Source organism: Rutidosis leptorrhynchoides, chromosome 6 (assembly GCF_046630445.1).
Source record: "Rutidosis leptorrhynchoides isolate AG116_Rl617_1_P2 chromosome 6, CSIRO_AGI_Rlap_v1, whole genome shotgun sequence".
Lineage (NCBI taxonomy): Eukaryota > Viridiplantae > Streptophyta > Magnoliopsida > Asterales > Asteraceae > Rutidosis > Rutidosis leptorrhynchoides.
This window is the reverse complement of record NC_092338.1, coordinates 434,362,812-434,390,752: the sequence shown is the minus strand read 5'-3', so window position 1 is coordinate 434,390,752 and position 27,941 is coordinate 434,362,812. Positions and strand designations below refer to the sequence as shown.

The 27,941-nt window shown below is 34.3% G+C and overlaps 1 protein-coding gene across 1 annotated transcript; it reads right to left on the bottom strand.

The window, feature by feature from the left end:
• Positions 1–23,543: 23,543 nt before the first annotated feature.
• On the bottom strand, positions 23,544–25,192 carry LOC139855287 (uncharacterized). Its single transcript, XM_071844522.1, has 3 exons — positions 24,197–25,192; positions 24,001–24,107; positions 23,544–23,754 (listed from the first exon to the last, which is right to left on the bottom strand). Exons 1-3 carry the CDS (start codon positions 25,190–25,192, stop codon positions 23,544–23,546), a joined length of 1,314 nt encoding a protein of 437 aa, XP_071700623.1.
• Between the last annotated feature and the right edge of the window lie 2,749 nt (positions 25,193–27,941).

Sequence of the window (27,941 nt, the reverse complement as noted above, 5' to 3'; positions counted from 1 at the left end):
TTGTTACATTAACTAGTGGTTGTTTGTTGACTTTGTTTTGGTCAACTTTTGGTTAAAGTATTATTGTATAGTTTTTCTAAACTTATACATTTTAGTAGATTTACTTTATAGGAAATCATTTTTAAATAAAGAATGTAAGGTTGTTTTATTAAATTCATATAGAGTTTCGATCAAGCTGTGGGACCAAGTGACGGAGCCGTTAAGTGTTTTGACGGAGTCGTCACAACAGCTACCTAAGTGTGGGGAGATTCAAATGTTCTAAGAAATAATGCTGTTAGAGTTATTTGTTATGTTCTCGTGTAGTTCCGAGAATGAAATTCGATTGGTCTTTTCCGCTAGCAGACACTAAAGAACTAATTTTCTCCCCCCATTCTGAATTTTTGTTTTGTAGGTTTTGTATGAAATTTATATGCATTTTTTAAATTTAATTTTTGTGTGTTTTTAAAAAACAAAAATTACTTTATTTCATTAAGTTTAAAAAATGATTTCTAAAATTCATCTTAAGTTGAAGACTAGGTCATGGAACCGAAATTGCTTTACCCGAAGGCGGGGCGAAAAATTTTGTTATCATTGTTTTTAATTTTATTGATCTAAAGTATATCAAAAAAAAAAATTAAAAAACCCAAAAATCTTTGCTTTTAAAACAATCGCTTTAAAAACGACAAATTTTAAATTTTGTCGAGGGATGGACTAGGTAAACGTACCGAAACTACCTCTACCTAAAGTAAAAGGAAACAAAATTTTAAAAATTATTCATTTAAATTTTTTTAATAGATAAAGGTTATATATATATATATATATATATATATATATATATATATATATATATATATACATATGTGTGTAAAAGTATGTATATATATGTTTGTAGTTTATCTCATGTACAAAACAGTGTAAAACAGCGCACTTTCAAAGACTGGCATTAAAGTTCAGCAAAAGTTACTAATTTTGACGACAAGACGCAAAATATCAAATGTGATATAAAATAATATGTTTGCAAACTCGGTATTTTTAATCATTTTTCTACACTAATCACCCTCATGAATTTAAATTTTTACTGATTTCATGCAAATGAGGGCATTGCATGATCTCAAGTGTGGGGAAGGGTTATAAATTCTCTCAGGTTTACACTTAGTTTAATTGCCAAATTATGTGAAAATTTGAAAAATTTTCAACTAATTGAATTCAAAATCATGTTTATACATATTTATGAACGATAAAACTAGGTGTTAATGCCGAAATTATTGTTACCTCGGAGAGAACATAAATGGAGAAACAACCCAAAATGCTTGAATTCATTTAAAATGGAATAGAAGAGAATAAAAAGGCAAAAAAAAAGAATAAATAAAAGCTAAGTGTGGGAAGAATTTACCAAGTTCTTTAAAACATATATCACACATTTTGTACAAGATTATTGCAGGTACTTTTGTTTTGGACGATAATAATCAGTTTTACTCGATTTACTGTAATATATTTAAAAGAAAGATGGATCTACACGATGAATCAATTCCATCGTTAAAAGGAAGTAAAGTCTTCCGAAAAAGACACGCGCTTCTTGATTTAGGTCAAGAAGTTGTCGTCCAGATCAGCTGTAGGTTGACGAAAAATCTAGAAAAGTCATCTCTAAAATCAGCAGGAAATCCACGGACCTCATCATCAAACAGGATCGCCAAGTGGTCAGACTTATCCTAACCATGAGAGGATCTGTCTCGTAAAATGGGGAGGGCGCCGTGCAAATTAGCTTGATAAGACTAATGAATCAGACCCCCAGAAAGGATAATCTCATTAAAGATTAAAAATCAGCATTTAAGCATGATATTACTCAATCCTTGAGATTGACTTTAAAGATTGAGAATTACAAACTCATGGAATTCGATGATATCTAAACTCGAGCTTGAACGAGAAAATATTTTGATCAAATTAAAACCGATTTGTTTTCTGAAAACCTATTTTCAATGTGTTCATTACCATTGAACGTAAAATCTTAGGAATTCACCTGGAATTCATTAGGTCACCTGAACCAAATCGGGTGTCAACCGTAAGAACGGTGGTTGCATAACGTGGTCGAAGACAGGACCTTGTGCCAGACCGAAAAATTATAGGGTGATCTTTACTATTGCTCCTACAAAGGATAGTAATTGCATCCGACACGTTTTTGCCCATAATTATCTGCATGTCATGGGACATTGCCTTAACAGTTGCTTGTTCAATGCTTTCCTTTACAACCGGACGGTAGTTTACCGAAAGGTAATATACGGAGCAAGTATACTGGACGTGTGTTTTCCTAATACAAGGTTAGCAAGTGGGTGACACAAAACCGTAAGTTTTAAGCTAAAATTTTAAAATCTGAAACCCAAGCAACCCACAAAAACATTTTTGCAAACACCGGTGAAGGGTTATTTCGAAAAACTTATCTAGGGTAAAAGCTAGATTGAATTTTCAAAAGATCAAATGTTTTCATAAAGATCCAATTTCCTAAAGGATCTAAATTTTTATAGTCATGTAGGACTGTAAACCACATCGTTACTATCATTATTCATACCGCTGTATTAAAATCACTGATGTACAAAGTGTGAAGAATAAAGAAGTGATTCTAGTAAAGCTATATTCAAGTTCTATATTGCTTGAGGACAAGCAACGCTCAAGTGTGAGAATATTTGATAATGCTAAAAACGAACATATATTTCATAGCATTATCCCTCAAGAAAGACAAGCTTTTAGTTGTAATTGTTCTATTTACAAGTGATATTCGTTTAAATATTAATGGGTGAAGACAAAAGACAGATTCGACGAATTGAAGACGCAAATGACCAAAAAGCTAAAAAGTACAAAGTACAATCCAAGTGGTTCAAATTATTGATGAGAAACGTCTAAAAATTACAATAGTACAAGCCGTGAAATACAAAGTACAAGATATTAAATCGTACGAAAAGGCGTTCAAAAATCCGAAACCTGGACTTGAGTCAACTATCAACGCACGACGCAACGGACCTAAAATTACAAATTAACTATGCACATAAATATAATATAATATATAATCAATTCTATAAAATTATATATATATATATATATATATATATATATACATTATATTTATATATTAAAAACCTTCGGCAAGCTAGGATCCAAATTGTGTGAGCTGGAAATCGAACCTCCGCACTCGCAGAGCTGTGAAGCACAAAAGCTCCCCCACTCGCGGAGCTGTACAGTGAAACATGAGCCTATAAAAGGCCGCGCATTCTGATTGATTTCAACACACCTAATTCAATCTATCTCTCACTCTCTTAATATATATTTATATTTATATTTATATTTTAATTATAATTTTAATATTAAAGTTTAATAATAATAAGGTTATGGTAGCAAATGTTGTAAATTTGTAAGTCTAAATTCTGTCCGTGTAACACTACGCGATTAATACTCATTGTAAGTTATGTTCAACATTTTTAAATTAATGTCTCGTAGCTAAGTTATTATTATGCTTATTTAAATCGAAGTAATCATGATGTTGGACTAAATATTAAAAACGAGGTTATTGGGCTTTGTACCATAATTGGGGTTTGGACAAAAGACCGACACTTGTGAAAATTGGACTATGGACTATTAATGGGCTTTATATTTGTTTAACTGAATGATAGTTCGTTAATTTAATATAGAGATTTACAATTTGACGTATCTATAAATAACCATTTACACTCGATCGGACACGATGGGCGGGATATTTATAAATACTAGTAATCGTTCATTTAACCGGACACGGGGATGGATTAATAGTCAATGGACTCATTAAAACAGGGGTGGATTACATACAAGGACACTTGGTGTAATTGTTAATAAAGTATTAAAACCTTGGATTGCACACAGTCGATAACCTGGTGTAATCATTAACAATGTATTAAAACCTTATTACAGTTTAAGTCCTCAATTAGTTGGAATATTTGACTTCGGGTATAAGGATAATTTGACGAGGACACTCGCACTTTATATTTATGACTGATGGACTGTTATGGACAAAAACCAGATGGACATATCAAATAATCCAGGACAAAGGACAATTAACCCATGGTAATAAACTAAAATCAACACATCGAACATCATTATTACAGAAGTTTAAATAAGCATAATTCCTTTATTTTATATCTCATCGCACTTTTATTTACTGTCATTTTATTTATCGCACTTTTAATTATCGTACTTTTTAATTATCGCAATTTTATTTATCGTCATTTTATTTATCGCACTTTAATTTATCGCACTTTAATTATCGTCATTTACTTTACGCTTTAAATTAAGTTATATTTATTTTTAATATTTTACATTAGGTTTTAACTGCGACTAAAATTTCAAAATCGACAAACCGGTCATTAAACGGTAAAACCCCCTTTTTATAATAATTATATATATATATATATATATATATATATATATATATATATATATATATATATATATATATATATATACAACTATAGTTTAAAAATATAGCTTTAAACTTGGCTAGCTCCCTGCGGAACAAACCGGACTTACTAAAAACTACACTACTGTACGATTAGGTACACTGCCTATAGTGTTGTAGCAAGGTTTAGGTATATCCACTCTATAAATAAATAAATAACTTGTGTAAAATTGTATCGTATTTAATAGTATTTCGTAGAAAAACTTTAATATTTCGTATACGCTGCTGCACACATCAGGGGGCTTGATAGTGTATCCTCCCGTCAAGACACACGAAGCTACGCTAACGAAGGTATCACGCCTAACGATGACAGGTGGCATAAGATGGGATCACAAGAACACATATGTCAAATACAAATCAAAGGCGGGATATCCCCTAAATCAAATAATGGCGCCCAAATGATAAAAGAAGAATGCTACCAAAGAAGAATCCCAATATTCAGAGTTGGTACGAAACCACTTCTGTTATACGAAGCAATAGTAACGAAGGAACGTATTGACGAAGGGATCACGGTTACCAATGGACAAGGACTTCTCCTAAAGTCACAAGATCACCTAGACTGAAAAAGAGAAGTAAGCGGGTTGACCAAACTCGCTTCCACTAGCATCCAAATGACAAAAGAGGAATGCTGCAGGCTAGCTTTCTTGAACCAGCAGAGGTTACAGTCAGCCGAAGGGAAAGTCCCCTTTGTCTCATCAGAGATTGCCTCGAAGACTGAATCCACCTAGAAAGCTGGTGATAAAGCTATTGCCTAACCCTATATAAAGGGAACGTGGTCTCTGGACAAGACATTCATTCTAAGTCATAATCACTCATATACAAAACACTCTCAATGAGTTACCTTCGTATCTTGGTGGCGTAAAGTACGATACCTTCGTACTACCTTCGGGGAATCGCCAACAAGTATACATTCATCATCATACCCCGTTATATCACCCATTCAGTGATCAGATCTCAATACCCTTGTTCCGTTAACAAGGAGTGCCAAGAATTGTACAAACACTTTCTATTGTTACCTAGGCTGTTTTAGCAGCTTCCATTACCAGTAATTGTGGAAAAGTCAAGATCTTTATTTCAATCTTTAATTTAACAGCATTTGGATTCAAAAGTGTAAAAAGTTTTACTGTATAGTATGTAGTGTTGTAAATCTCCCGAGATCTCCCCGAGTCTCCCCCGAGATCTCGTTTTTAGAAGGCAACCGACTGACCGAGACGAGATGTTCGTCTCCAAGATTTCTCGATCAACGGGGTAGTCAAAGCCACAATTTCTTGAATTTTCTTCCTAGTTTGTAAGATTTTCTTGTAAAATTCATAATTTCTAAGATTTTCTCACTTATTTCTCGGATATTTTGTAAAAGCTCGTGAGAAAGTATATAAATATACATATATTTATGTTTTTATGTATATTTTTATTAAAAAAACTCCAAAGTCAACGTCCGAGATCTCTCCGAAATTATTCCGAGATCCCCCTAAAAAGTCCAAACGAGATCTCCCGGAGATCCGAATTCTCCAACCTTGATAGTATGATAGAAGTTGATATGGCACATTCTATATACCAAGTTTGCCCACTTGAAAAAGGAGTGTGGACTTCAATTTTTGCTGTGAAAATCACACTGTGTTATAATATATAAATATATATATATATATAAATGGATAGTCAATTATTGATACACAAAAGTAATATTATTGTATTACCTAAACTTGTGATATTTTTGCTATAAATAGCCATGAATGCAAGCATTAAACTTGCACCATTTCTCACACTTACAAAGTGTTTCTTTCTTTCTCTCCATTATCATCTTTGTTCTTACACTTCATTATTAGTATTCTTAATCAAGAATCAAATCACTAAAGGTAGTTATAAACCTACTGAATTATAACATCAAGAATCAAATCACTAAAGGTAGTTATAAGCCTACTGAATTATAACACGTTATCAGCACGATAATCTTAATACTAATTATGGTTGGCTCTGCCACCTAAATGATATATGGTCGGTTATACCACCTGAATAATATATGGTCGACACTGTCATCTAATTATCATTTATGTTACTAACATTTATATTTCAATTATCTAACATTTATATGGCCGACACTGTCGCCTAATTATCATTTATGTTACTAACATTTATATTTCTATTATCTAACATTTATATGGCCGACACTGTCGCCTAATTATCATTTATGTTTACTAATATTTATATTTATGTTATATAACATTTATTAATGATTGCTTACATATGGTCGACCCTGTCACCTACTTATCATTTATGTTATATTAAATTTATGTTTAATGTTTATATACTTATGAATATAAAGTGACTATAATTTATCATGTTGTTTGTTTTAATAGAAAATGTCGAATCTGGAAAAGCTTAAATTTACTCCTTTAGAATCAACTGGAAACAACTACATGCCATGGGTTATAAAAGTAAAAATGCATCTTAAATCAATGGGCATTCTTGAAGCCATAAATGAAAACAACACTTGTTCTGAAAAAGAACAAGCAACGGCATGTTGCTTTATTCATCAACATATTGATGAATGCTTACAAAATAATTATGTGACTGTAGAAGATCCCCATGTTTTATGGGAAGGTCTCAAAAGCAGATTCAATAATCAAAGAGAAATTTTACTTCCAGCTGCTATGGAACAATGGAGAACATTAAGGTTCCAAGACTTTAAGAAAGTAAATGAATATAGCTCAGCTGTGTATAATACATGTTCACAACTTAAATTCTGTGGACATGAAATAAGTGATGCAGACATGATGGAGAAAATTTTCTCCACAATGAATGCTGCAAACATCACAGTGCAAAGAAATTTGAGAATGCTAAAGTTCAAAACATATCCTGAACTTAATTCATATCTCTTAGTTGCAGAGCAAAATGATGAGCTATTAATGAAAAATCAGCAATCCCGTCCTACTGGTACACTTGCAATCCCTGAAGCAAATACTGCAAATAATTATAAACAGGGACAAGGACGTGGGCAAGTGTCATAACCCGTCCTTAACCATAAGAACGCGTTAGATAACGTATGATTTCATTGCGAGGTATTGACCTCTATATGAGACATTTTTAAAAGAAAAACTGCATATATTATACATTACAAACCACAACCATTATTTTTGTTACAAGCTTAAGACAATAAAAAGAAGATTAACGTTTAGCGATAATCTTCGACTTACAAACTTTACAAATGATGACAACAACACGGTTTCTAGCATATTTTACAATACAACATCTCGGATATGCAGTTTTATTTTTGACACAAACATGCGTACGCAAGATCCTGGTTAGATCCAACATGATGCAGCGGAAGCTTTAGAAATCACCTGAGAATAGACATGTTTTAAAAGGTCAACATAAAGTTGGTGAGATATAGGTTTAATGCCGGCAGCAATATATATATAGACCACAAGATTTCGTATATAAACAGTTTAATAAAAGTATTCTAAGTGGTTGAGCACTTGGTAACCATACTTAACATTTTCACGTCGCATATTCCCTTTAATATGAAATCTTACTACACCGTACCAAGTGTAGTCACAAAACGAAGTACTGTGCAACCGTTGAATACTGGTCGTCCAGTCCGGTTGGGGTTGTCAGGCCCGATAGATCTATCAACAGGATTCGCGTTTACAATACCGCTGTAAATATTAGTTACCAAGCTACAGGGAAGTATGCCAGTGGTACAACTCAACGTAGAACATATTTTTCAGTTACTTGTGTCCATATCGTAAAACATAAAATACATGTATTCTCATCCCGAAATATTTAGAGTTTAAAAGTGGGACTATATACTCACTCTTGTCTTGATGATATATATAATTTGACTCGGTCTTCCGATTGATATCACGAACCTATCCATATATAATATATCAATATGTTTTCATTTTAAAACAAACGTTATATATATATATACTTGTTATACTTTTAATACTTAGAATAATTCCTTAGTCCGTAGTTAGCATTTCTTTGTTAGTAACTCAATTTTAATGGTTCATTTTTAGATGTTTAATATACCCGCAATGAAATAAACCAAACCCCCAACGAAATAAATAAAACCCCAACGTATATGAATTGGTCGAGATTAATCTTGACCCACGGTACCGGTGTTGTCAAATGACGTATTGCGTACATAAAGTACCGGTGTTGTCAAATGACGTGTTGCGTACAAACATGGGATCTTATGATTAATCTTCTCGTGTTGCTTACGGGTGATCCTGAACCATATGAAATTGAATTATGAGTACATATATATAAAATATCATGTTATCTTATAAAGATGTGATTTTATGTAAATTTTTCCAATGAATCCCGAAGTCAATTAAGTCTTGGATAACCAATTTTGTTTCGGTCATAGTTTCTTCGTTACAAGTCCGTTTTCGTTGATTCAAATTGCCATCTTCTTGGATCGAGTTCTTCTTTAAGACTATGAACTGTAAATACCTTGGTTTGTATTCAAAATCATACGGCATAGGTGAAAGTTTAGTGAAACATATGAAGTTAAACATTTTTGTTACAACAAAATCATTTAATGACCATTTTTCCAAAAATACTTATACTTTGAAAAACCAAGTTTTACCTTGTTAAATTAACATATAAATAAGTTATGTTACATGTCTTGAAGTATTTTAAAAGTTAAGTTAGAAGGATCTATTTAGTTTGCAAACAAGTTTGAAAACATTCAAACTATGTTCTTATTGTTAAACTTTTGTACCACAAAATAAGATAGCTATATATATATGAATTGAATAAGGTTATGAACATAGATTCTACCTCAAGTTCCTTGGATAAGTTTGCTGTAAAAGAGGAGTAAGAAGCTAGAATCAAAAGGGTGATAGAAGTGGATGAAAGATTGGAAGTAAGTTGGTGTTCTTGGAGGGTTTTCTTGAAGTGTTTTTGTATGGTTTTCTTATGGTGTTTTAGTATGGTTTTTGAAGCTAGATCTTCTTGGAAACTTTGCTGAATTGATTAAGGGTTTTAAGGCTTCAAAGTATGTGTGTGTTTTGCTAGAGAATTTGAGATAAAATGAATCAAAATGATGGAGTACTCATACTCCTTAAAAACGTGGGAATGGGGGGACAAGGACAAAAATTTCAAGTTATGATTTCATGTATCTAGCCTTATTTGTGTCCAAGTTCAATTACCTAGCTCTAAGGGCAGTAACAAGAGTAGGTTTGGTGGTGATTTGATGTGTATTTACTATTAGTAAATACGTATAGAAGCTAGGTATGATACGAGTATAAATACTCTAGGTATACGTATAGAAATTTTGTGAAAAATGGAATGAGAATTCAAATATAGCTATCTTTTGTGAATACACTTATATGGTTTTATGTATTTAAGTCTTTAAAAGTGATTAAATACATTACTTATACAATATATGTATAACATTATAAGTCTTAAGTATTTATGTCAAATAACGTTACGTATAGTTATCGTTTTGAAAACTTAAGTTAGTAGTTTCAAAATATACTTGTAACTTATTGTTATTAATACAAAATGAGATATTAAAACATTCTTTAATCATGTTAAATATGTATATATACATATATATACACAAACGTATAATTATCATATATTGTATAGTTCGTGATATCATCGGTCAAACTAGACGGTCAAACGTTGTGTAAAACTCTTTTCGGAAACATAAGTCTCAACAATTTGGATTGCTTATCAAGTTGGTAATGTTTAATTTATGTAAATATCAATCTTATAAGTATAGAACGATCAAAAAAGTGCGGGTCGTTACATTACCTCCCCGTTAAATAAATTTCGTCCCGAAATTTTAAAATTGTACCTATTTTGCGTTATCGAGAAACAAGTGTGGATACTTTTGTTTCATTTGATCCTCTCGTTCCCACGTAAACTCGGGACCTCTTCTAGCATTCCAACGAACCTTAACAATCGGTATATTGCTCTGTTTGAGCTGTTTAACTTCACGGTCCATGATTTCGATTGGTTCTTCGACGAATTGTAGTTTCTCGTCGACATGGATTTCTTCAAGAGGAATGGTGAGGTCTTCCTTTGCAAGACACTTCTTCAGGTTTGAGACGTGAAAGGTATTATGTACTCCAGCGAGTTGTTGCGGTAACTCGAGCCGATAAGCTACCGGTCCAATGCGTTCGATGATCTTAAACGGGCCTACGTACCTTGGGTTCAGTTTACCCCTTTTTCCAAAACGTATCACACCTTTCCAAGGTGACACCTTTAGCATAACCATGTCCCCGACCTGAAACTCTAATGGTTTCCTTCGGACATCGGCGTAGCTCTTTTGGCGACTGCGGGCTGTTTTTAATCTCTCCTTGATTTGCACTATCTTCTCAGTCGTTTCATGTATGATCTCGGGACCAGTTAATTATCGATCTCCTACTTCATTCCAACAGATAGGAGATCTACACTTCCTTCCATACAATGCTTCGAATGGCGCAGCTCCAATGCTCGCATGATAACTATTATTATACGAGAATTCTGCTAACGGTAGATATTTATCCCATCCGTTTCCAAAATCGATCACACATGCCCTGAGCATGTCTTCAAGAGTCTGAATTGTTCTTTCACTCTGCCCGTCAGTCTGCGGATGATATGCGGTACTCATATCCAAACGAGTTCCTAGTGCCTCCTGTAGTGATTGCCAAAACTTTGAGGTAAATCTACTATCACGATCGGATATAATGGAAATAGGTATTCCATGCCTTGAAACAACTTCCTTTATATACAATCGTAATAGTTTCTCCATTCTATCTGTTTCCTTTATAGGCAAGAAATGTGCAGACTTGGTGAGACGATCAACAATCACCCAAATGGTGTCGTATCCCCAGGCAGTCTTTGGTAACTTCGTGATGAAATCCATGGTAATACCATCCCATTTCCATTCTGGGATTTCTGGTTGTTGAAGTAACCCTGACGGCTTTTGATGTTCTGCTTTGACTTTGGAACAAGTCAAACATTCCCCAACATATGTTGCAACGTCGGTCTTTAAGTTAGGCCACCAATAACGTGTCTTAAGATCTTGATACATCTTTCCAACTCCAGGATGTATCGAGTATCTTGTCTTATGTGCCTCGTTCAATATCAACTTCCTTAATCCACCCAACTTCGGTACCCAAATATGATTTGCAAAATATCTAATTCCGTCTTCCCGTATAACGAGTTGCTTCTCATACTTCTTCATTATTTCATTCTTTATGTTTTCTTTATTGAGTGCTTCTTGTTGAACTTCTTTGATTTGTGAGTTGAGATTCATGCGAATTTTTATATTCATTGCTCGAACTCGAATTGGTTCTCGTTCCTTTCTGCTTAAAGCATCGGCCACCACGTTCGCCTTTCCGGGATGATAACGAATTTCACAATCATAGTCGTTTATTAACTCGACCCACCTACGTTGCCTCATGTTCAATTGTTTCTGATCAAAAATATGTTGAAGGCTTTTATGATCAGTAAACACAGTGAATTTAACCCCATACAAGTAGTGTCTCCACATCTTCAATGCAAACACGACTGCTCCCAATTCTAGATCATGCGTCGTATAATTTCGCTCGTGAATCTTCAATTGTCGGGATGCAAATGCAATAACTTTCTTCCGTTGCATAAGAACACAACCAAAACCTTGTCGCGAAGCGTCACAATATATTTCAAAATCATCGTTCCCTTCTGGTAACGATAATATAGGCGCCGTAGTTAACTTCTTCTTCAGTATTTGAAATGCGTTCTCCTGCTCCGAGGTCCATTCATATTTCTTCCCTTTTGCGTTAATGCTGTCAACGGCTTAGCTATTCGGGAAAAATCTTGAATAAACCTTCTATAATAACCGGCTAAACCCAAAAATTGGCGTATCTGTGTTGGTGTCTTAGGAGTCTCCCATTTTTCAATAGCTTCAGTTTTTGCTGGATCAACCTGAATTCCTTCGCTATTAACAACGTGACCAAGAAATTGCACTTCTTTCAACCAGAAAGCACACTTAGAAAATTTAGCATAAAGTTGTTCTTTTCTCAACAACTCCAGTATCAACCTTAAATGCTCTTCATGCTCTTGCTCACTCTTGGAATAGATAAGAATATCATCAATGAAAACGATAACAAACTTATCTAAATACGGACTACAAACTCGATTCATGAGGTCCATGAATACAGCTGGCGCATTCGTCAATCCAAACGGCATAACCAAAAATTCGTAATGACCATAACGTGTCCGAAAAGCAGTTTTCGGAATATCCTCTTCTTTGACGCGTAGTTGATGATAGCCCGATCTTAAGTCGATTTTCGAATAAACACATGATCCTTGCAATTGATCAAATAAGTCATCAATTCTCGGTAGTGGATACCGATTCTTGATAGTTAACTTATTTAATTCACGATAGTCTATACACATCCTAAAAGATCCATCTTTCTTCTTAACAAACAAAATTGGAGCTCCCCACGGTGAAGTACTCGGTCGTATGAATCCACGGTCCAGTAATTCTTTTAACTGACTTTGAAGTTCTTTTAACTCGGACGGTGCAAGTCTATATGGAGCACGAGCCACTGGTGCAGCTCCTGGTACTAAATCTATTTGAAATTCTACCGATCTAAATGGAGGTAATCCCGGCAATTCTTCTGGAAAAACTTCAGGAAAATCTCTTGCCACAGGCACGTCGTTGATGCACTTTTCTTTCTTTTCGACTTTATTAACATGTGCTAAAATAGCGTAACATCCCTTTTCTAAACACTTCTTGGCTTTCAAACAGCTAATGAGTTTTAGCTTTGAATTACCCTTCTCTCCATAAATCATCACCGGTATTTTATCCTTACCAGGAATACGAATTGCCTTCTTAGCACAAACAACTTCCGCTCCTATTTTGGACATCCAGTCCATGCCGACTATTACATCAAAACCTCCTAATTCTACGGGTATTAAGTCGATTTTAAACGTTTCTCCGGCTAGATTTATTTCACAACCACGACAAATTTTATCGGCTTTAATTAGTTTACCATTAGCTAACTCAATCAAGTACTTAGCATCTAGAGGTAATGATGAACAATTCAATTTAGTGTAAAAATTTCTACACACATAACTTCTATCGGCGCCAGTATCAAATAAAATAGATGCTGATAAGTTATTAATGGTAAACGTACCCGTAACAAGCTCCGGGTCTTCTCGTGCCTCTCTAGCATTAATAACAAACGCTCTTCCACGTGCAGGTCCGCCATTCTGATTCGGGCACTGGCTCTTATAATGACCTTGTTTTCCACACCCAAAACAAGTAATGTTAGCCAAAGCAGTTCTATTTGCGTTGGTGGCAGGAGTCTTGTTACCATTTGCATTTGTAACGAGAGCCTTACAATCTTCAGCAAGATGTCCCTGTCGATTGCAATTGGTGCACAACACACTACAGTAACCAAAGTGATGTTTGTGACAACGGTTGCATAAAGGACTTTGTCCTTTGTAACCAAAGCCTGAACCGCTACCCGCACCTTTCGGGGTTTCTGGTTTCTTAAAAGATTGCTGTTGGTAACCTCGATCATAATTTCCGTTCCACTTCCTTTTGTTACTCGATACCTTCACCTCAGTAGTGAATGCTTTCTTATCCAGAATGACCTGATCCATTAACTCGTTCGCCATGGTTATAGCTTCATGAATTGTCTTAGGTTTCGACGCCGTAACGTTTGCCTTGACCTTTCTGGGCAAACCACCTTTGTACATTTCAATCTTCCGTGCTTCGGTTGGAACCAATTCAGGACATAGTAAAACCAATTCCATGAATCGCTGATTGTAGTTGGTGATTTCAGTACCAACCACCTTCAAACTTCGTAACTCATCTTCTAACTTAATAACCTCATTCCTTGGACAATACTCGGTGATTATCATTGCTTTGAATTCTTCCCATGGAGTATCATAAGCTACATCTCCTCCTACCGCCTTCACATAATTCTTCCACCATGTGAGTGCACTATCTTGTAAAGTGCACGATGCAAACTTGGTCATGTCTTTTTCATCACAACCACTGATTTTAAACACCGTCTCCATCTTTTCTATCCATCGGGTTAAACCGATCGGTCCTTCCGTTCCACTGAATGATGAGGGCTTGCAAGCTTGAAACGTCTTGTAGGAGCATCCTACACGAGGATTTGGGTTAACTGCAGCAGCTCTTGCAGCCTCAACCCATAACATTATGTCGTTCACTCGCTGGTTGATGAGTTCCTCGAGTTCTTGTTCCGTCATTCGATTCAATCGCGCCATTTCCTAATGAAAGAAAATAATTATTCACATGGAATATTATAGATGTAGTGTGTATTTATAGTACATTTATAGCTTGTTAATAATATGAACCAGGTATTATTATAAAAGCCTTTTTTTTCTTATTAGCGTTTTATAATTATATCTAGGGTAGTACCTACCCGTTAATGTTCATACTTAATAGCTTAGTACAGAACCAATTACTACAATCTAAATAATACTTAACCATGGAAAATTATTGCATTTCATACTTCGCTATTTTACATATGCTTACATCAAACTTTAAACAAACCACACTAATAATATTATACAAAACATTATGTGATTCCATGGTTTAATACGGCAGCGCATCATTTGGTCTATTTCCCAAAACATTTATGTCCAGGGAATCCCCCAACGCGAATCCTAGCTGTCTCCCTACGTTTTGGCTGAGGTGCCGAAGAACTAGATGCGGGGATAGCACTAATAGGAATAGCGGGGATAGGGGTGGTAGTGTTGAGTGGAATTGGTGCCACTTCATTCTCATTAAACTCGGGATTTGGATTTTCTAATTCATTAGCCTTTCGTTTCTTTCCTAGTTCGAACTCGTCTTTTGTAATTTCCTGTATTTCTTCCTCGGGTTCACTTTCCGATATTTCTATAGTTGGTTCATCCGGAAATTGTGAGTCTTCCCCAAAAATACCACTTTCGTCATCGGATATGTTAATGACTGAAACACAATTTGAAGGTTCTGATTCGGAGTCGCTGAATGTGATAATAAGTTTCGAGCCCGACATCTATCACATAACAACTAACCCATTAGTACTTACATAATATTTACATATAAATTTTTAACCAACAGTGATAAGCAATGGTTTTTTTTTTTTTTTTTTTAAAATCAGACCCGGTCAAAGTCCAGACTTTACTAATGTATCCTAACGACTTCTCGGTTAGACACACTAATGCAAACCTGGTTCGCTAAGACCAACGCTCTGATACCACATGTCATAACCCGTCCTTAACCATAAGAACGCGTTAGATAACGTATGATTTCATTGCGAGGTATTGACCTCTATATGAGACATTTTTAAAAGAAAAACTGCATATATTATACATTACAAACCACAACCATTATTTTTGTTACAAGCTTAAGACAATAAAAAGAAGATTAACGTTTAGCGATAATCTTCGACTTACAAACTTTACAAATGATGACAACAACACGGTTTCTAGCATATTTTACAATACAACATCTCGGATATGCAGTTTTATTTTTGACACAAACATGCGTACGCAAGATCCTGGTTAGATCCAACATGATGCAGCGGAAGCTTTAGAAATCACCTGAGAATAGACATGTTTTAAAAGGTCAACATAAAGTTGGTGAGATATAGGTTTAATGCCGGCAGCAATATATATATAGACCACAAGATTTCGTATATAAACAGTTTAATAAAAGTATTCTAAGTGGTTGAGCACTTGGTAACCATACTTAACATTTTCACGTCGCATATTCCCTTTAATATGAAATCTTACTACACCGTACCAAGTGTAGTCACAAAACGAAGTACTGTGCAACCGTTGAATACTGGTCGTCCAGTCCGGTTGGGGTTGTCAGGCCCGATAGATCTATCAACAGGATTCGCGTTTACAATACCGCTGTAAATATTAGTTACCAAGCTACAGGGAAGTATGCCAGTGGTACAACTCAACGTAGAACATATTTTTCAGTTACTTGTGTCCATATCGTAAAACATAAAATACATGTATTCTCATCCCGAAATATTTAGAGTTTAAAAGTGGGACTATATACTCACTCTTGTCTTGATGATATATATAATTTGACTCGGTCTTCCGATTGATATCACGAACCTATCCATATATAATATATCAATATGTTTTCATTTTAAAACAAACGTTATATATATATACTTGTTATACTTTTAATACTTAGAATAATTCCTTAGTCCGTAGTTAGCATTTCTTTGTTAGTAACTCAATTTTAATGGTTCATTTTTAGATGTTTAATATACCCGCAATGAAATAAACCAAACCCCCAACGAAATAAATAAAACCCCAACGTATATGAATTGGTCGAGATTAATCTTGACCCACGGTACCGGTGTTGTCAAATGACGTATTGCGTACATAAAGTACCGGTGTTGTCAAATGACGTGTTGCGTACAAACATGGGATCTTATGATTAATCTTCTCGTGTTGCTTACGGGTGATCCTGAACCATATGAAATTGAATTATGAGTACATATATATAAAATATCATGTTATCTTATAAAGATGTGATTTTATGTAAATTTTTCCAATGAATCCCGAAGTCAATTAAGTCTTGGATAACCAATTTTGTTTCGGTCATAGTTTCTTCGTTACAAGTCCGTTTTCGTTGATTCAAATTGCCATCTTCTTGGATCGAGTTCTTCTTTAAGACTATGAACTGTAAATACCTTGGTTTGTATTCAAAATCATACGGCATAGGTGAAAGTTTAGTGAAACATATGAAGTTAAACATTTTTGTTACAACAAAATCATTTAATGACCATTTTTCCAAAAATACTTATACTTTGAAAAACCAAGTTTTACCTTGTTAAATTAACATATAAATAAGTTATGTTACATGTCTTGAAGTATTTTAAAAGTTAAGTTAGAAGGATCTATTTAGTTTGCAAACAAGTTTGAAAACATTCAAACTATGTTCTTATTGTTAAACTTTTGTACCACAAAATAAGATAGCTATATATATATGAATTGAATAAGGTTATGAACATAGATTCTACCTCAAGTTCCTTGGATAAGTTTGCTGTAAAAGAGGAGTAAGAAGCTAGAATCAAAAGGGTGATAGAAGTGGATGAAAGATTGGAAGTAAGTTGGTGTTCTTGGAGGGTTTTCTTGAAGTGTTTTTGTATGGTTTTCTTATGGTGTTTTAGTATGGTTTTTGAAGCTAGATCTTCTTGGAAACTTTGCTGAATTGATTAAGGGTTTTAAGGCTTCAAAGTATGTGTGTGTTTTGCTAGAGAATTTGAGATAAAATGAATCAAAATGATGGAGTACTCATACTCCTTAAAAACGTGGGAATGGGGGGACAAGGACAAAAATTTCAAGTTATGATTTCATGTATCTAGCCTTATTTGTGTCCAAGTTCAATTACCTAGCTCTAAGGGCAGTAACAAGAGTAGGTTTGGTGGTGATTTGATGTGTATTTACTATTAGTAAATACGTATAGAAGCTAGGTATGATACGAGTATAAATACTCTAGGTATACGTATAGAAATTTTGTGAAAAATGGAATGAGAATTCAAATATAGCTATCTTTTGTGAATACACTTATATGGTTTTATGTATTTAAGTCTTTAAAAGTGATTAAATACATTACTTATACAATATATGTATAACATTATAAGTCTTAAGTATTTATGTCAAATAACGTTACGTATAGTTATCGTTTTGAAAACTTAAGTTAGTAGTTTCAAAATATACTTGTAACTTATTGTTATTAATACAAAATGAGATATTAAAACATTCTTTAATCATGTTAAATATGTATATATACATATATATACACAAACGTATAATTATCATATATTGTATAGTTCGTGATATCATCGGTCAAACTAGACGGTCAAACGTTGTGTAAAACTCTTTTCGGAAACATAAGTCTCAACAATTTGGATTGCTTATCAAGTTGGTAATGTTTAATTTATGTAAATATCAATCTTATAAGTATAGAACGATCGAAAAAGTGCGGGTCGTTACAGCAAGGTCGTGGTTATAATAACCATCACCATCATCATGCCAAAAGCCATAACTATGGTAGAAACCATCCTTATGGTAATGGTAATGGGCGAGGACGTGGTCGTGGTCGTGGCCGTGGTGGTCAAAGAAATAATAATCCACGAAAATATAAATATCAACCACAAAACAAGCCCACTAAACAAGATGTTGAAGAAAATTCTTCTAAAAATTCTGAAGAATCTTGCTACAGATGTGGTAGAATGGGCCACTGGGCTAATACTTGCCGAACATCTAAACATCTTGTTAAGATGTATCAGGATTCGCTGAAAGATAAAGAAAAGGAAGTAAACTTTGTGGATAACGTCGATCCAACAGTCACTGAGAAACCATCTGATTTATATGAAGATTTCTTGAATGTTTAAGTTGTGTGTCTTTCAAAAAATAAACGATTTAATATCGTCTGTCTTTGTCATTATGTTTGCTAAATGTTTCAGTACTATCTATTTACGTTTAAAATATTGTGTAATATTAATGTACTCACTATTTATTTCTTATATATGAAGTTCAATATGAATTTTGCTGGAATACAACATCAATCAAGTGGTGGAGATCTCTGTATAGCAGACAGTGGAACTACACACACTATACTTAAATCCGAAAAATATTTTATTGATCTAAAACCAACGGAAGGAACTATACATACAATATCAGGACCTGCTAACTTGATAAAAGGGATAGGAAAGGTAAATTTCATACTACCAAATGGTACAAAATTTTTAATAAATGATGCCTTATTTTCTCCCAAGTCAAGCAGAAATTTATTGAGTTTCTCCGACATATACCTTAACGGGTATGATTATCAGTCAGTGACAACAGAAAATGAGAAATATTTAAGTATCACTGACAAGAGTCATGTGGTTGAAAAACTGCCAAGACTTAGTTCTGGATTACATTATACACATATAAATGTACCAGAAATACATATGGTAGTTAACGAAAAATATATTGATCCTGGTGTATTCAGTTTATGGCATAACAGATTAGGCCATCCAGGATCAACAATGATGAAAAGGATTATTGAATGTACTCATGGACATCCACTAAAGGATAGAAAAATCCATCATGATACAATAGTTCCATGTACATCTTGCTCTCTTGGAAAATTGATAACTAGACCCTCACCACTTAAGGTTGAGAAAGAATCACCAATGTTTCTTGAAAGAATTCAAGGTGATATATGTGGACCAATTCATCCACCATGTGGACCATTTAGATATTTCATGGTTCTAATAGACGCATCTAGCAGATGGTCTCATGTTTGTCTGTTATCAAGCCGTAATGTGGCATTTGCAAAATTTCTTGCCCAAATTATTAAATTGAGAGCTCATTTTCCTGATTACACCATTAAAAGGGTGAGACTTGATAATGCTGGTGAATTTACATCTCAAGCATTTAATGACTATTGCATGTCTATAGGAATTGTTGTTGAACATTCTGTTGCTCATGTGCATACACAAAATGGTTTAGCCGAGTCATTGATTAAACGTTTACAGTTAATCGCTAGACCATTGATAATGAGAACAAAACTCCCTGTATCTATATGGGGTCATGCAATTTTACATGCTGCTGCATTGATTCGCATCAGACCAAGTGCAAGTCATAAATATTCCCCCCTACAACTTGCTTTTGGTCAAGAGCCAAATATTTCCCATCTTAGAACATTTGGTTGTGCAGTGTATGTTCCAATTGCGACACCACAACGTACAAAAATGGGTCCTCAAAGGAGGTTGGGAATATATGTTGGATATGAAACATCTTCAATATTAAGGTATATTGAACCTATGACAAGTGACGTTTTTACAGCACGTTTTGCTGATTGTCATTTTAATGAAACATTGTTCCCTAGATTAGGGGGAGAAATGAAAAATAAAGAAAATGATGTTTCATGGTGTGAACCTCAATTAAAGTATCTTGATCCTCGCACAAAAGAATGCGAGACAGAAGTTCAAAAGATAATGCATATACAAGAACTTGCAAATCAATTGCCTGATGCATTTACAGATACAAAAACGGTGACAAAATCATATATACCAGCAGTAAATACTCCAGCTCGAATTGAAATTCCAAAAGCTGGCAATAACGTCACTCATGAATCTTTGCCACGTCAGAAACGTGGAAGACCAATTGGTTCAAAGGATAAAAATCCTCGAAAAAGAAAATCAGCTGATAATGAAGTAAAAGAAAGTGTTCAAGAAGAACCACAAATCAGTACTCCTACTGCAGAGGAGATTGATGATGTCAATACAGAAATTGCAATCAATTATGCATATTCAAAAATATTATGGAACCGAAATGAAATGAAAAATCTTGCTGAGAAATTTTCATTTAATGTTGCATATGACATCATGAATAATGATGATGATCCAGAACCAACATCTATGGTTGAATGTCAAAATAGACATGATTGGGCTCAATGGAAAGAAGCAATACGAGCTGAATTAGAATCACTCAATAAAATAAAAGTTTTCGGATCCATCATTCTCACTCCTAAAGATGTGAAACCTGTAGGATACAGATGGATTTTTGTCCGAAAAAGAAATGAGAAAAATGAAGTTACAAGGTATAAAGCTAGACTTGTAGCTCAAGGTTTTTCTCAAAGACCGGGAATTGATTATGAAGAAACTTATTCCCCTGTTATGGATGCAATTACTTTTAGGTACTTAATCAGCCTGGCAGTTTCTAAAAATTTAGAAATGCATCTCATGGATGTTGTGACTGCTTACCTATATGGATCACTTGATAGTGATATATATATGAAGATACCTGAAGGATTTAAGGTACCAGAAGCATCAAATGCAAAACCCAAAGAAATGTATTCGATTAAATTACAAAGATCTTTATATGGGTTAAAACAATCGGGACGTATGTGGTATAACCGATTAAGTGATTACTTGATAAGCAAAGGGTATACAAATAACCTTACTTGCCCTTGTGTTTTCATTAAGAAAACAACATCCGGATATGTGATCATAGCTGTTTATGTTGATGATCTTAACATCATATGTACAAATAAAGAGATCTATGAAGCCATTCAACTTCTAAAGAAAGAATTTGAAATGAAAGATCTCGGAAAAACCAAGTATTGCCTTGGTTTACAAATTGAGCATATGCCTAATGGTTTACTTGTACATCAAACAACATATACTGAAAAGATTTTGAAACGTTTCAATATGGACAAGGCAAAACCATTAAGTACTCCTATGGTTGTTAGATCACTCAATGTTGAAACTGATCCATTTCGTCCATGTGAAGATCATGAAGATATTCTTGGACCAGAAGTACCATATCTTAGTGCAATTGGAGCTCTTATGTATCTTACAAATTGTACAAGACCTGACATTTCTTTTGCAGTTAATTTGTTGGCAAGGTTCAGCTCTGCTCCTACCCAAAGACACTGGAATGGGATCAAACACATATTTCGATACCTTCGAGGAACTACTGATTTAGGATTATTTTATTCTAACGAATCAAAACAAGATTTGGTTGGTTATGCTGATGCAGGTTATTTATCTGATCCACATAAAGCTAAATCTCAAACTGGATATGTATTCCTAAATGGAGGTACTGCAATATCATGGCGTTCTCAAAAACAAACACTTGTTGCTACATCATCAAATCATGCCGAAGTGATTGCATTACATGAAGCTACTCGGGAATGTTTTTGGTTGAGATCAATGACACAAATCATTACTGATTCTAGTGGACTAGAACGCGATAAAAGTCCAACAATTATCTATGAAGATAATGCAGCTTGCATAGCACAGATGAAAGAAGGGTATATCAAAAGTGACCGAACCAAACACATAATTCCTAGATTCTTCTCATACACTCAAAATCTCATTAAGGACAACGAGATTGAAATGAGATATGTTCAATCCAGCAAAAACTCTGCTGATCTTTTCACGAAAGCACTTCCAATAGCTATTTTCAGAACACACGTTCATAACATTGGCATGAGACATGTTCAAAAGATGTAACAACTGAAGCGATGTCTACTTGAGGGGGAGTCAACTCCATGCTGCACTCTTTTTCCCTTAGCTAAAGTTTTTCCCACTGGGTTTTCTTTAGCAAGGTTTTTAACGAGGCAGTAACTTACAGTTGATCTTCAACAAACAAAATTGCTATCCAAGGGGGAGTGTTATAATATATAAATATATATATATATATAAATGGATAGTCAATTATTGATACACAAAAGTAATATTATTGTATTACCTAAACTTGTGATATTTTTGCTATAAATAGCCATGAATGCAAGCATTAAACTTGCACCATTTCTCACACTTACAAAGTGTTTCTTTCTTTCTCTCCATTATCATCTTTGTTCTTACACTTCATTATTAGTATTCTTAATCAATAATCAAATCACTAAAGGTAGTTATAAGCCTACTGAATTATAACATCAATAATCAAACCACTAAAGGTAGTTATAAGCCTACTGAATTATAACACACTGCATATAGTTCTAATTTTAGACAAATAATACAGATAGTCGAGGTAGTCGAGGTTAAGGGAGTCGGGACTCGGGACTCCGGATGGACCTTCGAGGAGTCGGTGTAGCTACGGAACTTCGATCGAGCGAAGAGTCGGGCGGGACCTTCGGACCTTCGAAGGACAAGTCAGGCTGGACCTCAACAACGGCGGCCAAATTGGTACACGTCATTTTTTATATGATACTGTTTACGGTTTGGCTTCATCGTTTGTTTCATGACATTGCCTACGTTTTGAAGTCTCTAAATGATATTCGTAGCAAAAAAAGACAACTACCTAGCAATCGAAAATTCTGATGTTCGTTTTGTAACTCAGATACTACAACATAATTAATAACTATCCCAAAATTCAAATTTATTAGCAAGCTACGATGATTATGGAACTACCACATCTGGATCAAATGAAAAATGCAACAGTTACATACCAGAAGGAAGACCAACAACACGTACGTACATAACTACATTATTAGATAATCCGTACCATATACTTGAAACCGAGTTCCATAAACCAAAAACCATACATATCTATCTGCACATTACAACAGCAAAACACAAAACCAACCCATACACGTCATCATTACGTACGATCTTCATTTCTTTTCATGCTTGAGTTGCACACGGTACACACCACCTCCTTTACTCCTTCCGACTTCTTCTTCTGCTTCATCCATAGGTCCAACGTCATTAAACGCCTGCCCCGTCATCTGATCAGCTTTCCTTAACGCCTCGGCAGTGTTCGAACTCCGATCAACCGCCACCGTCGTCTTCGCCGTCACCACCGCATCTCCACCTCGCCTTCCACTACCACATGTAAAAACATCACATCAACACATCTTACTACACAGAAACAAATATTTACATAGCAATTATGTATACATCTAACATTATTTGGGTCTCCATAACTAGTATAATAATCTAACATTGTATAATAACTAGCTAACATCATATAATTAACATAGTTCAACTAAGTAACTAACTAATTAACAATTAGCTACCTACATATCATATGATCATATTACGTTACAAAACATTAAATATCAAACATACCCTCCAGTAGTGTCCATTTGGGTGCCCCTAGCTTCATAACCTTGCTCCTTCAAACGCATCGTCTCCATTTTCCTTCTTGCATCTTCCTCTGCCTCATCTAATGCACTCTACACAAATATATATTCCATAACATCAAAATATGTCATTATATTCCAAACTCAAAAATAAATAAATTAAATATAATCCCATAACTAACCTTTCTGAAACCACCAGTTTCAGTTTCAGTAGTCATCCTGTCTCTATTATCATCATTATTCCCACTAAAAAACCCCATAACATTATCCTTCAACTCACTCAGCTTTCCAACAGCAGTGTCCTTCCCTTCCTTAGCTTTTTCCGCAGTGTAATCTCTCGTGGCGGCCGCCTTATCCGCCGTATAATCCTTCGTCTCATACGCCTTTTGTGCCGCGTAATCCTTATACTCCCCCATTTTATCCATTGTTGCATCTTTCGCTCCTTTCGCCTTATCAACCGTATAATCCTTCGCTTCTTTCGCCTTCTGCGCAGTCGCATCCGCAGTCTCTTTCGTCTTATCAACCGTATAATCCTTCGCTTCTTTAGCTTTTCGTGCAGCCGAATCAGCAGTTTCTTTCGTCTTCTCAGCCGTATAGTCCTTCGTTTCTTTCGCTTTTCGCGCAGCCGAATCAGCTGTTTCCCGCGTCTTTTGAGCGGCATAATCCTTGTATTCCGCGGCTTTTTCGGCGGTTTTTTTCGTCTTTTCGGCCGTATAATCCTTCGTTTCTTTCGCTTTTCGAGCAGCCGAATCAGCTGTTTCCCGCGCTTTTTGTCCAGTGTAGTCTTTGTATTCAGACGCTTTTTGCGACGCCGCGTCTTCGTATTCGGCAGCTTTACGCGACGCTTGTTGGCTACTTTGTCTCTCACGTTCAGCAGCTTCTTTACTGACTACTGATGCTTTGTCGGTAGCTTCGTGTGTTTTTCCGATCACCGCATCTTTCGCACCGCCTAGAGTGCCGGTAACTGTTTGAAATATGCTTCCGATAATACCGGGACGGTTTTCGTCGGTTCGAGTCTCGTGATGCTCGACCACAACTTCACCAGTGCCACGTCCGCCAGCGGTTCGTTGTTTGTTGACGTCATGGAGTTCGTCAGCTGCGGTTCGGGCAGCTTCTTCTGCCCGTAATTCTTTTGCACGTACATCTTGCCTTGACCTAGGATCTTGTTGTGAAGCCATTTTACTGTTAAAACAACGAAATTGCAGGTGAAAACTTTTGAAAATACTTTATATATAATTTGTTGCGAGTGGAAATAGTTTATTTTAAAATGAATTTGTGAGTGGAAATTTAATTGAAGTACACTATATATATAAGGTGGTATAAAGAAAGATAAACATGAATGTGTCTTGAGATGGAGAACCTAGGTGGTGTGACGGTGCTTGTTGATTGGATGACACGTAGAGCTAAAGCGGACACGTGTTATTTTAAACCTTATGTATGCCCACGTGGTTGGTCATCTAGATAGATCTTTGCTTCGCTTGCAAACAACCTCGATTATCCAGATAGGTTAACTTATATTTTTCATTATGCCATTGTAAATTTTTAAGACCAGTTTAATCAGATTGACGTGGGAAATTAGAGCACCCAGAGTGGTTGTCATTTTTCACCCTTATCACAATCCGACTCCGGGGACGGTACTGTCGGGGTTCACCGTCGAGTGGGTGAAGCCGAATTTTATTTCTTTTTTTTTTTTTTCTTTATACTTTCTTTTCTTATTTCTTTATTTTTATTTCCCTTTTCTTTTATGGCTGCAGGTTTATATGATGAAGAAGAGAAGAAGTAAAAAGAAGCGTATAAATTATAAATGGGTTTAAGGTTTTTTAAATTGAGTTTGATTTTAAATTTTAACTCGAGTTAAATATGGGCCAAATAATATAAAATAATGGGGCTAGAATTGTTTGGTAAATAATGTTGAATTTGTTATAAAATATCTAGATTGTGTTATAAAATATCTAGATTGGATGTTAATTTTATTATTATTATATTTCTTGCATAGTAATATTTTATACCATAAATAGACATGTATGGTAACCATTTAAAGTGCACCATTTCTCTTGAAATATCAATATCAATATTTCTTCTCTCCTTCTTCTCTCTTTTTCTCTCTTTGTTCTTATAACCATTAAAGGTAGTTATAAGCCTACTGAATTATAACACGTTATCAGCACGAAAAGCTTAGTGTAATTAAAAGATATCTCAAACGATCACGAATCACTAATCAAGGTATGAAATTATTAATAATTTTCAGACTCGAATATATCAAATTTTGGACTACTAACATTTATATTTATGTTATTTAAGTTATATATGGTCGGTTATACCACCTGAATTATATTTCTGTAATCTAACTTTTACTAACTTCACTAACATTTATATTTATGTTATTTAAGTTATATATGGTCGGTTATACCACCTGAATTATATTTTCTGTAATCTAACTCTTATTAACTTCACTAACATTTATATTTATGTTAATAAGACCTCATGATTGTACGCAACACGTCATTTGACAACACGGTACTTTATGTACGCAACACGTCATTTGACAACACGGTACCATGGGTCGAGATTAATTCCGATCAATACGAATACGACGGGGTCTTTATATGTTATCTAACATTTATGATTACTTATGCAATTAATCATTATTTATTTCATGCATACTAATGTTTATTCTTAAATTTATAATTTTAAAAGTTAAAATAAAAAAATAGTTTGTATTTTTATTAAAAGTAAATCTTAAAAGTTAAAATAAAAAAAAGTAGTTTGTACTTTTATTAAAAGTAAATCTTAAAAGTTAAAATACAAAAAGTAGTTTGTATTTTTATTAAAAGTAAATCTTAAAAGTTAAAATAAGAAAAAGTAGTTTGTATTTTTATTAAAAGTATATCTTAAAAGTTAAAGTAACAAAAAAAAGGGATGGTAAAATGGAATAGTTTTTTGTCAAAAATGAAGTATTGAAAATGAAGTGGTCTCCTTCTATAACTAAAAAAATATATATATACTTTTATCAAATGAATTTTTTTGTGGCCGACAATTTCAAACACGAGTCCGTGTTTAGTTTATCAAGAATATCTCTTGCTTTGGTGAAAGGTCACGATCACGATATCAGGTGTTGTGAAAGAATTAAAAAATTGGTCAAGTGGCCTTTTAAAAACTAGAAAAAAAATTTAAACAAAAAGTTTTTTTTATATATTTATAATTTACGGGTAACGTAAAAAAAAGGAAGTTTTTTTTAAAAAAAAAAAACAAAGAAAGTGTTTAAATGAGTTTTACAGAAAGGGGGAAAGCAAAGTAAAAAAAAAAAACTTTTTTTCCAAACAAAGGTAAATGAAAGTAGGACTTAATACAAGAAAAAAGTAAACATCTCCTAGACGTGATAAAATCTATCAATGATAAGTATTAGACTTGATGAGCTAAATGTGACAAAAATGTTTCAACATGTCTTATGTTAATTTTCTAAAATAAGTTATTATTATTCCGAGTTTAACACATATACATATGTTAATTAAAAACAACCTTTTTGTTCTTATGTAGTGTTGGGTTGCAATTTTGGTTGTATGCCATAATTCAATCCAGTAGAGTGACAATAGAAAACTTTTGATGATAATCAATAAAAAACTTTTTTCCAAACTTGTCAAATGTTTTGTTAAAAACGTGACCGTTGAAAAAAGGAGGTTGAATAATAAAACTTAAAAAACAAATTATTTTTTTAAGAGTGTGCATCAAAATGGCCCGTTTAATAATGGGGAGTAAAAATATAGTCAAATTGTTTCAACGAACAAGGGTTCAATTGGATGTCTCTTAAAAAAAATCCGCGGGTACGGGTGATGGATCCAATGGATCCGCATCCACGACCCGCGGGTGCTATCCCTAATTGTGACAAGTACAAATCGGGTGCTATCCCTAATTGTGACAAGTACAAAT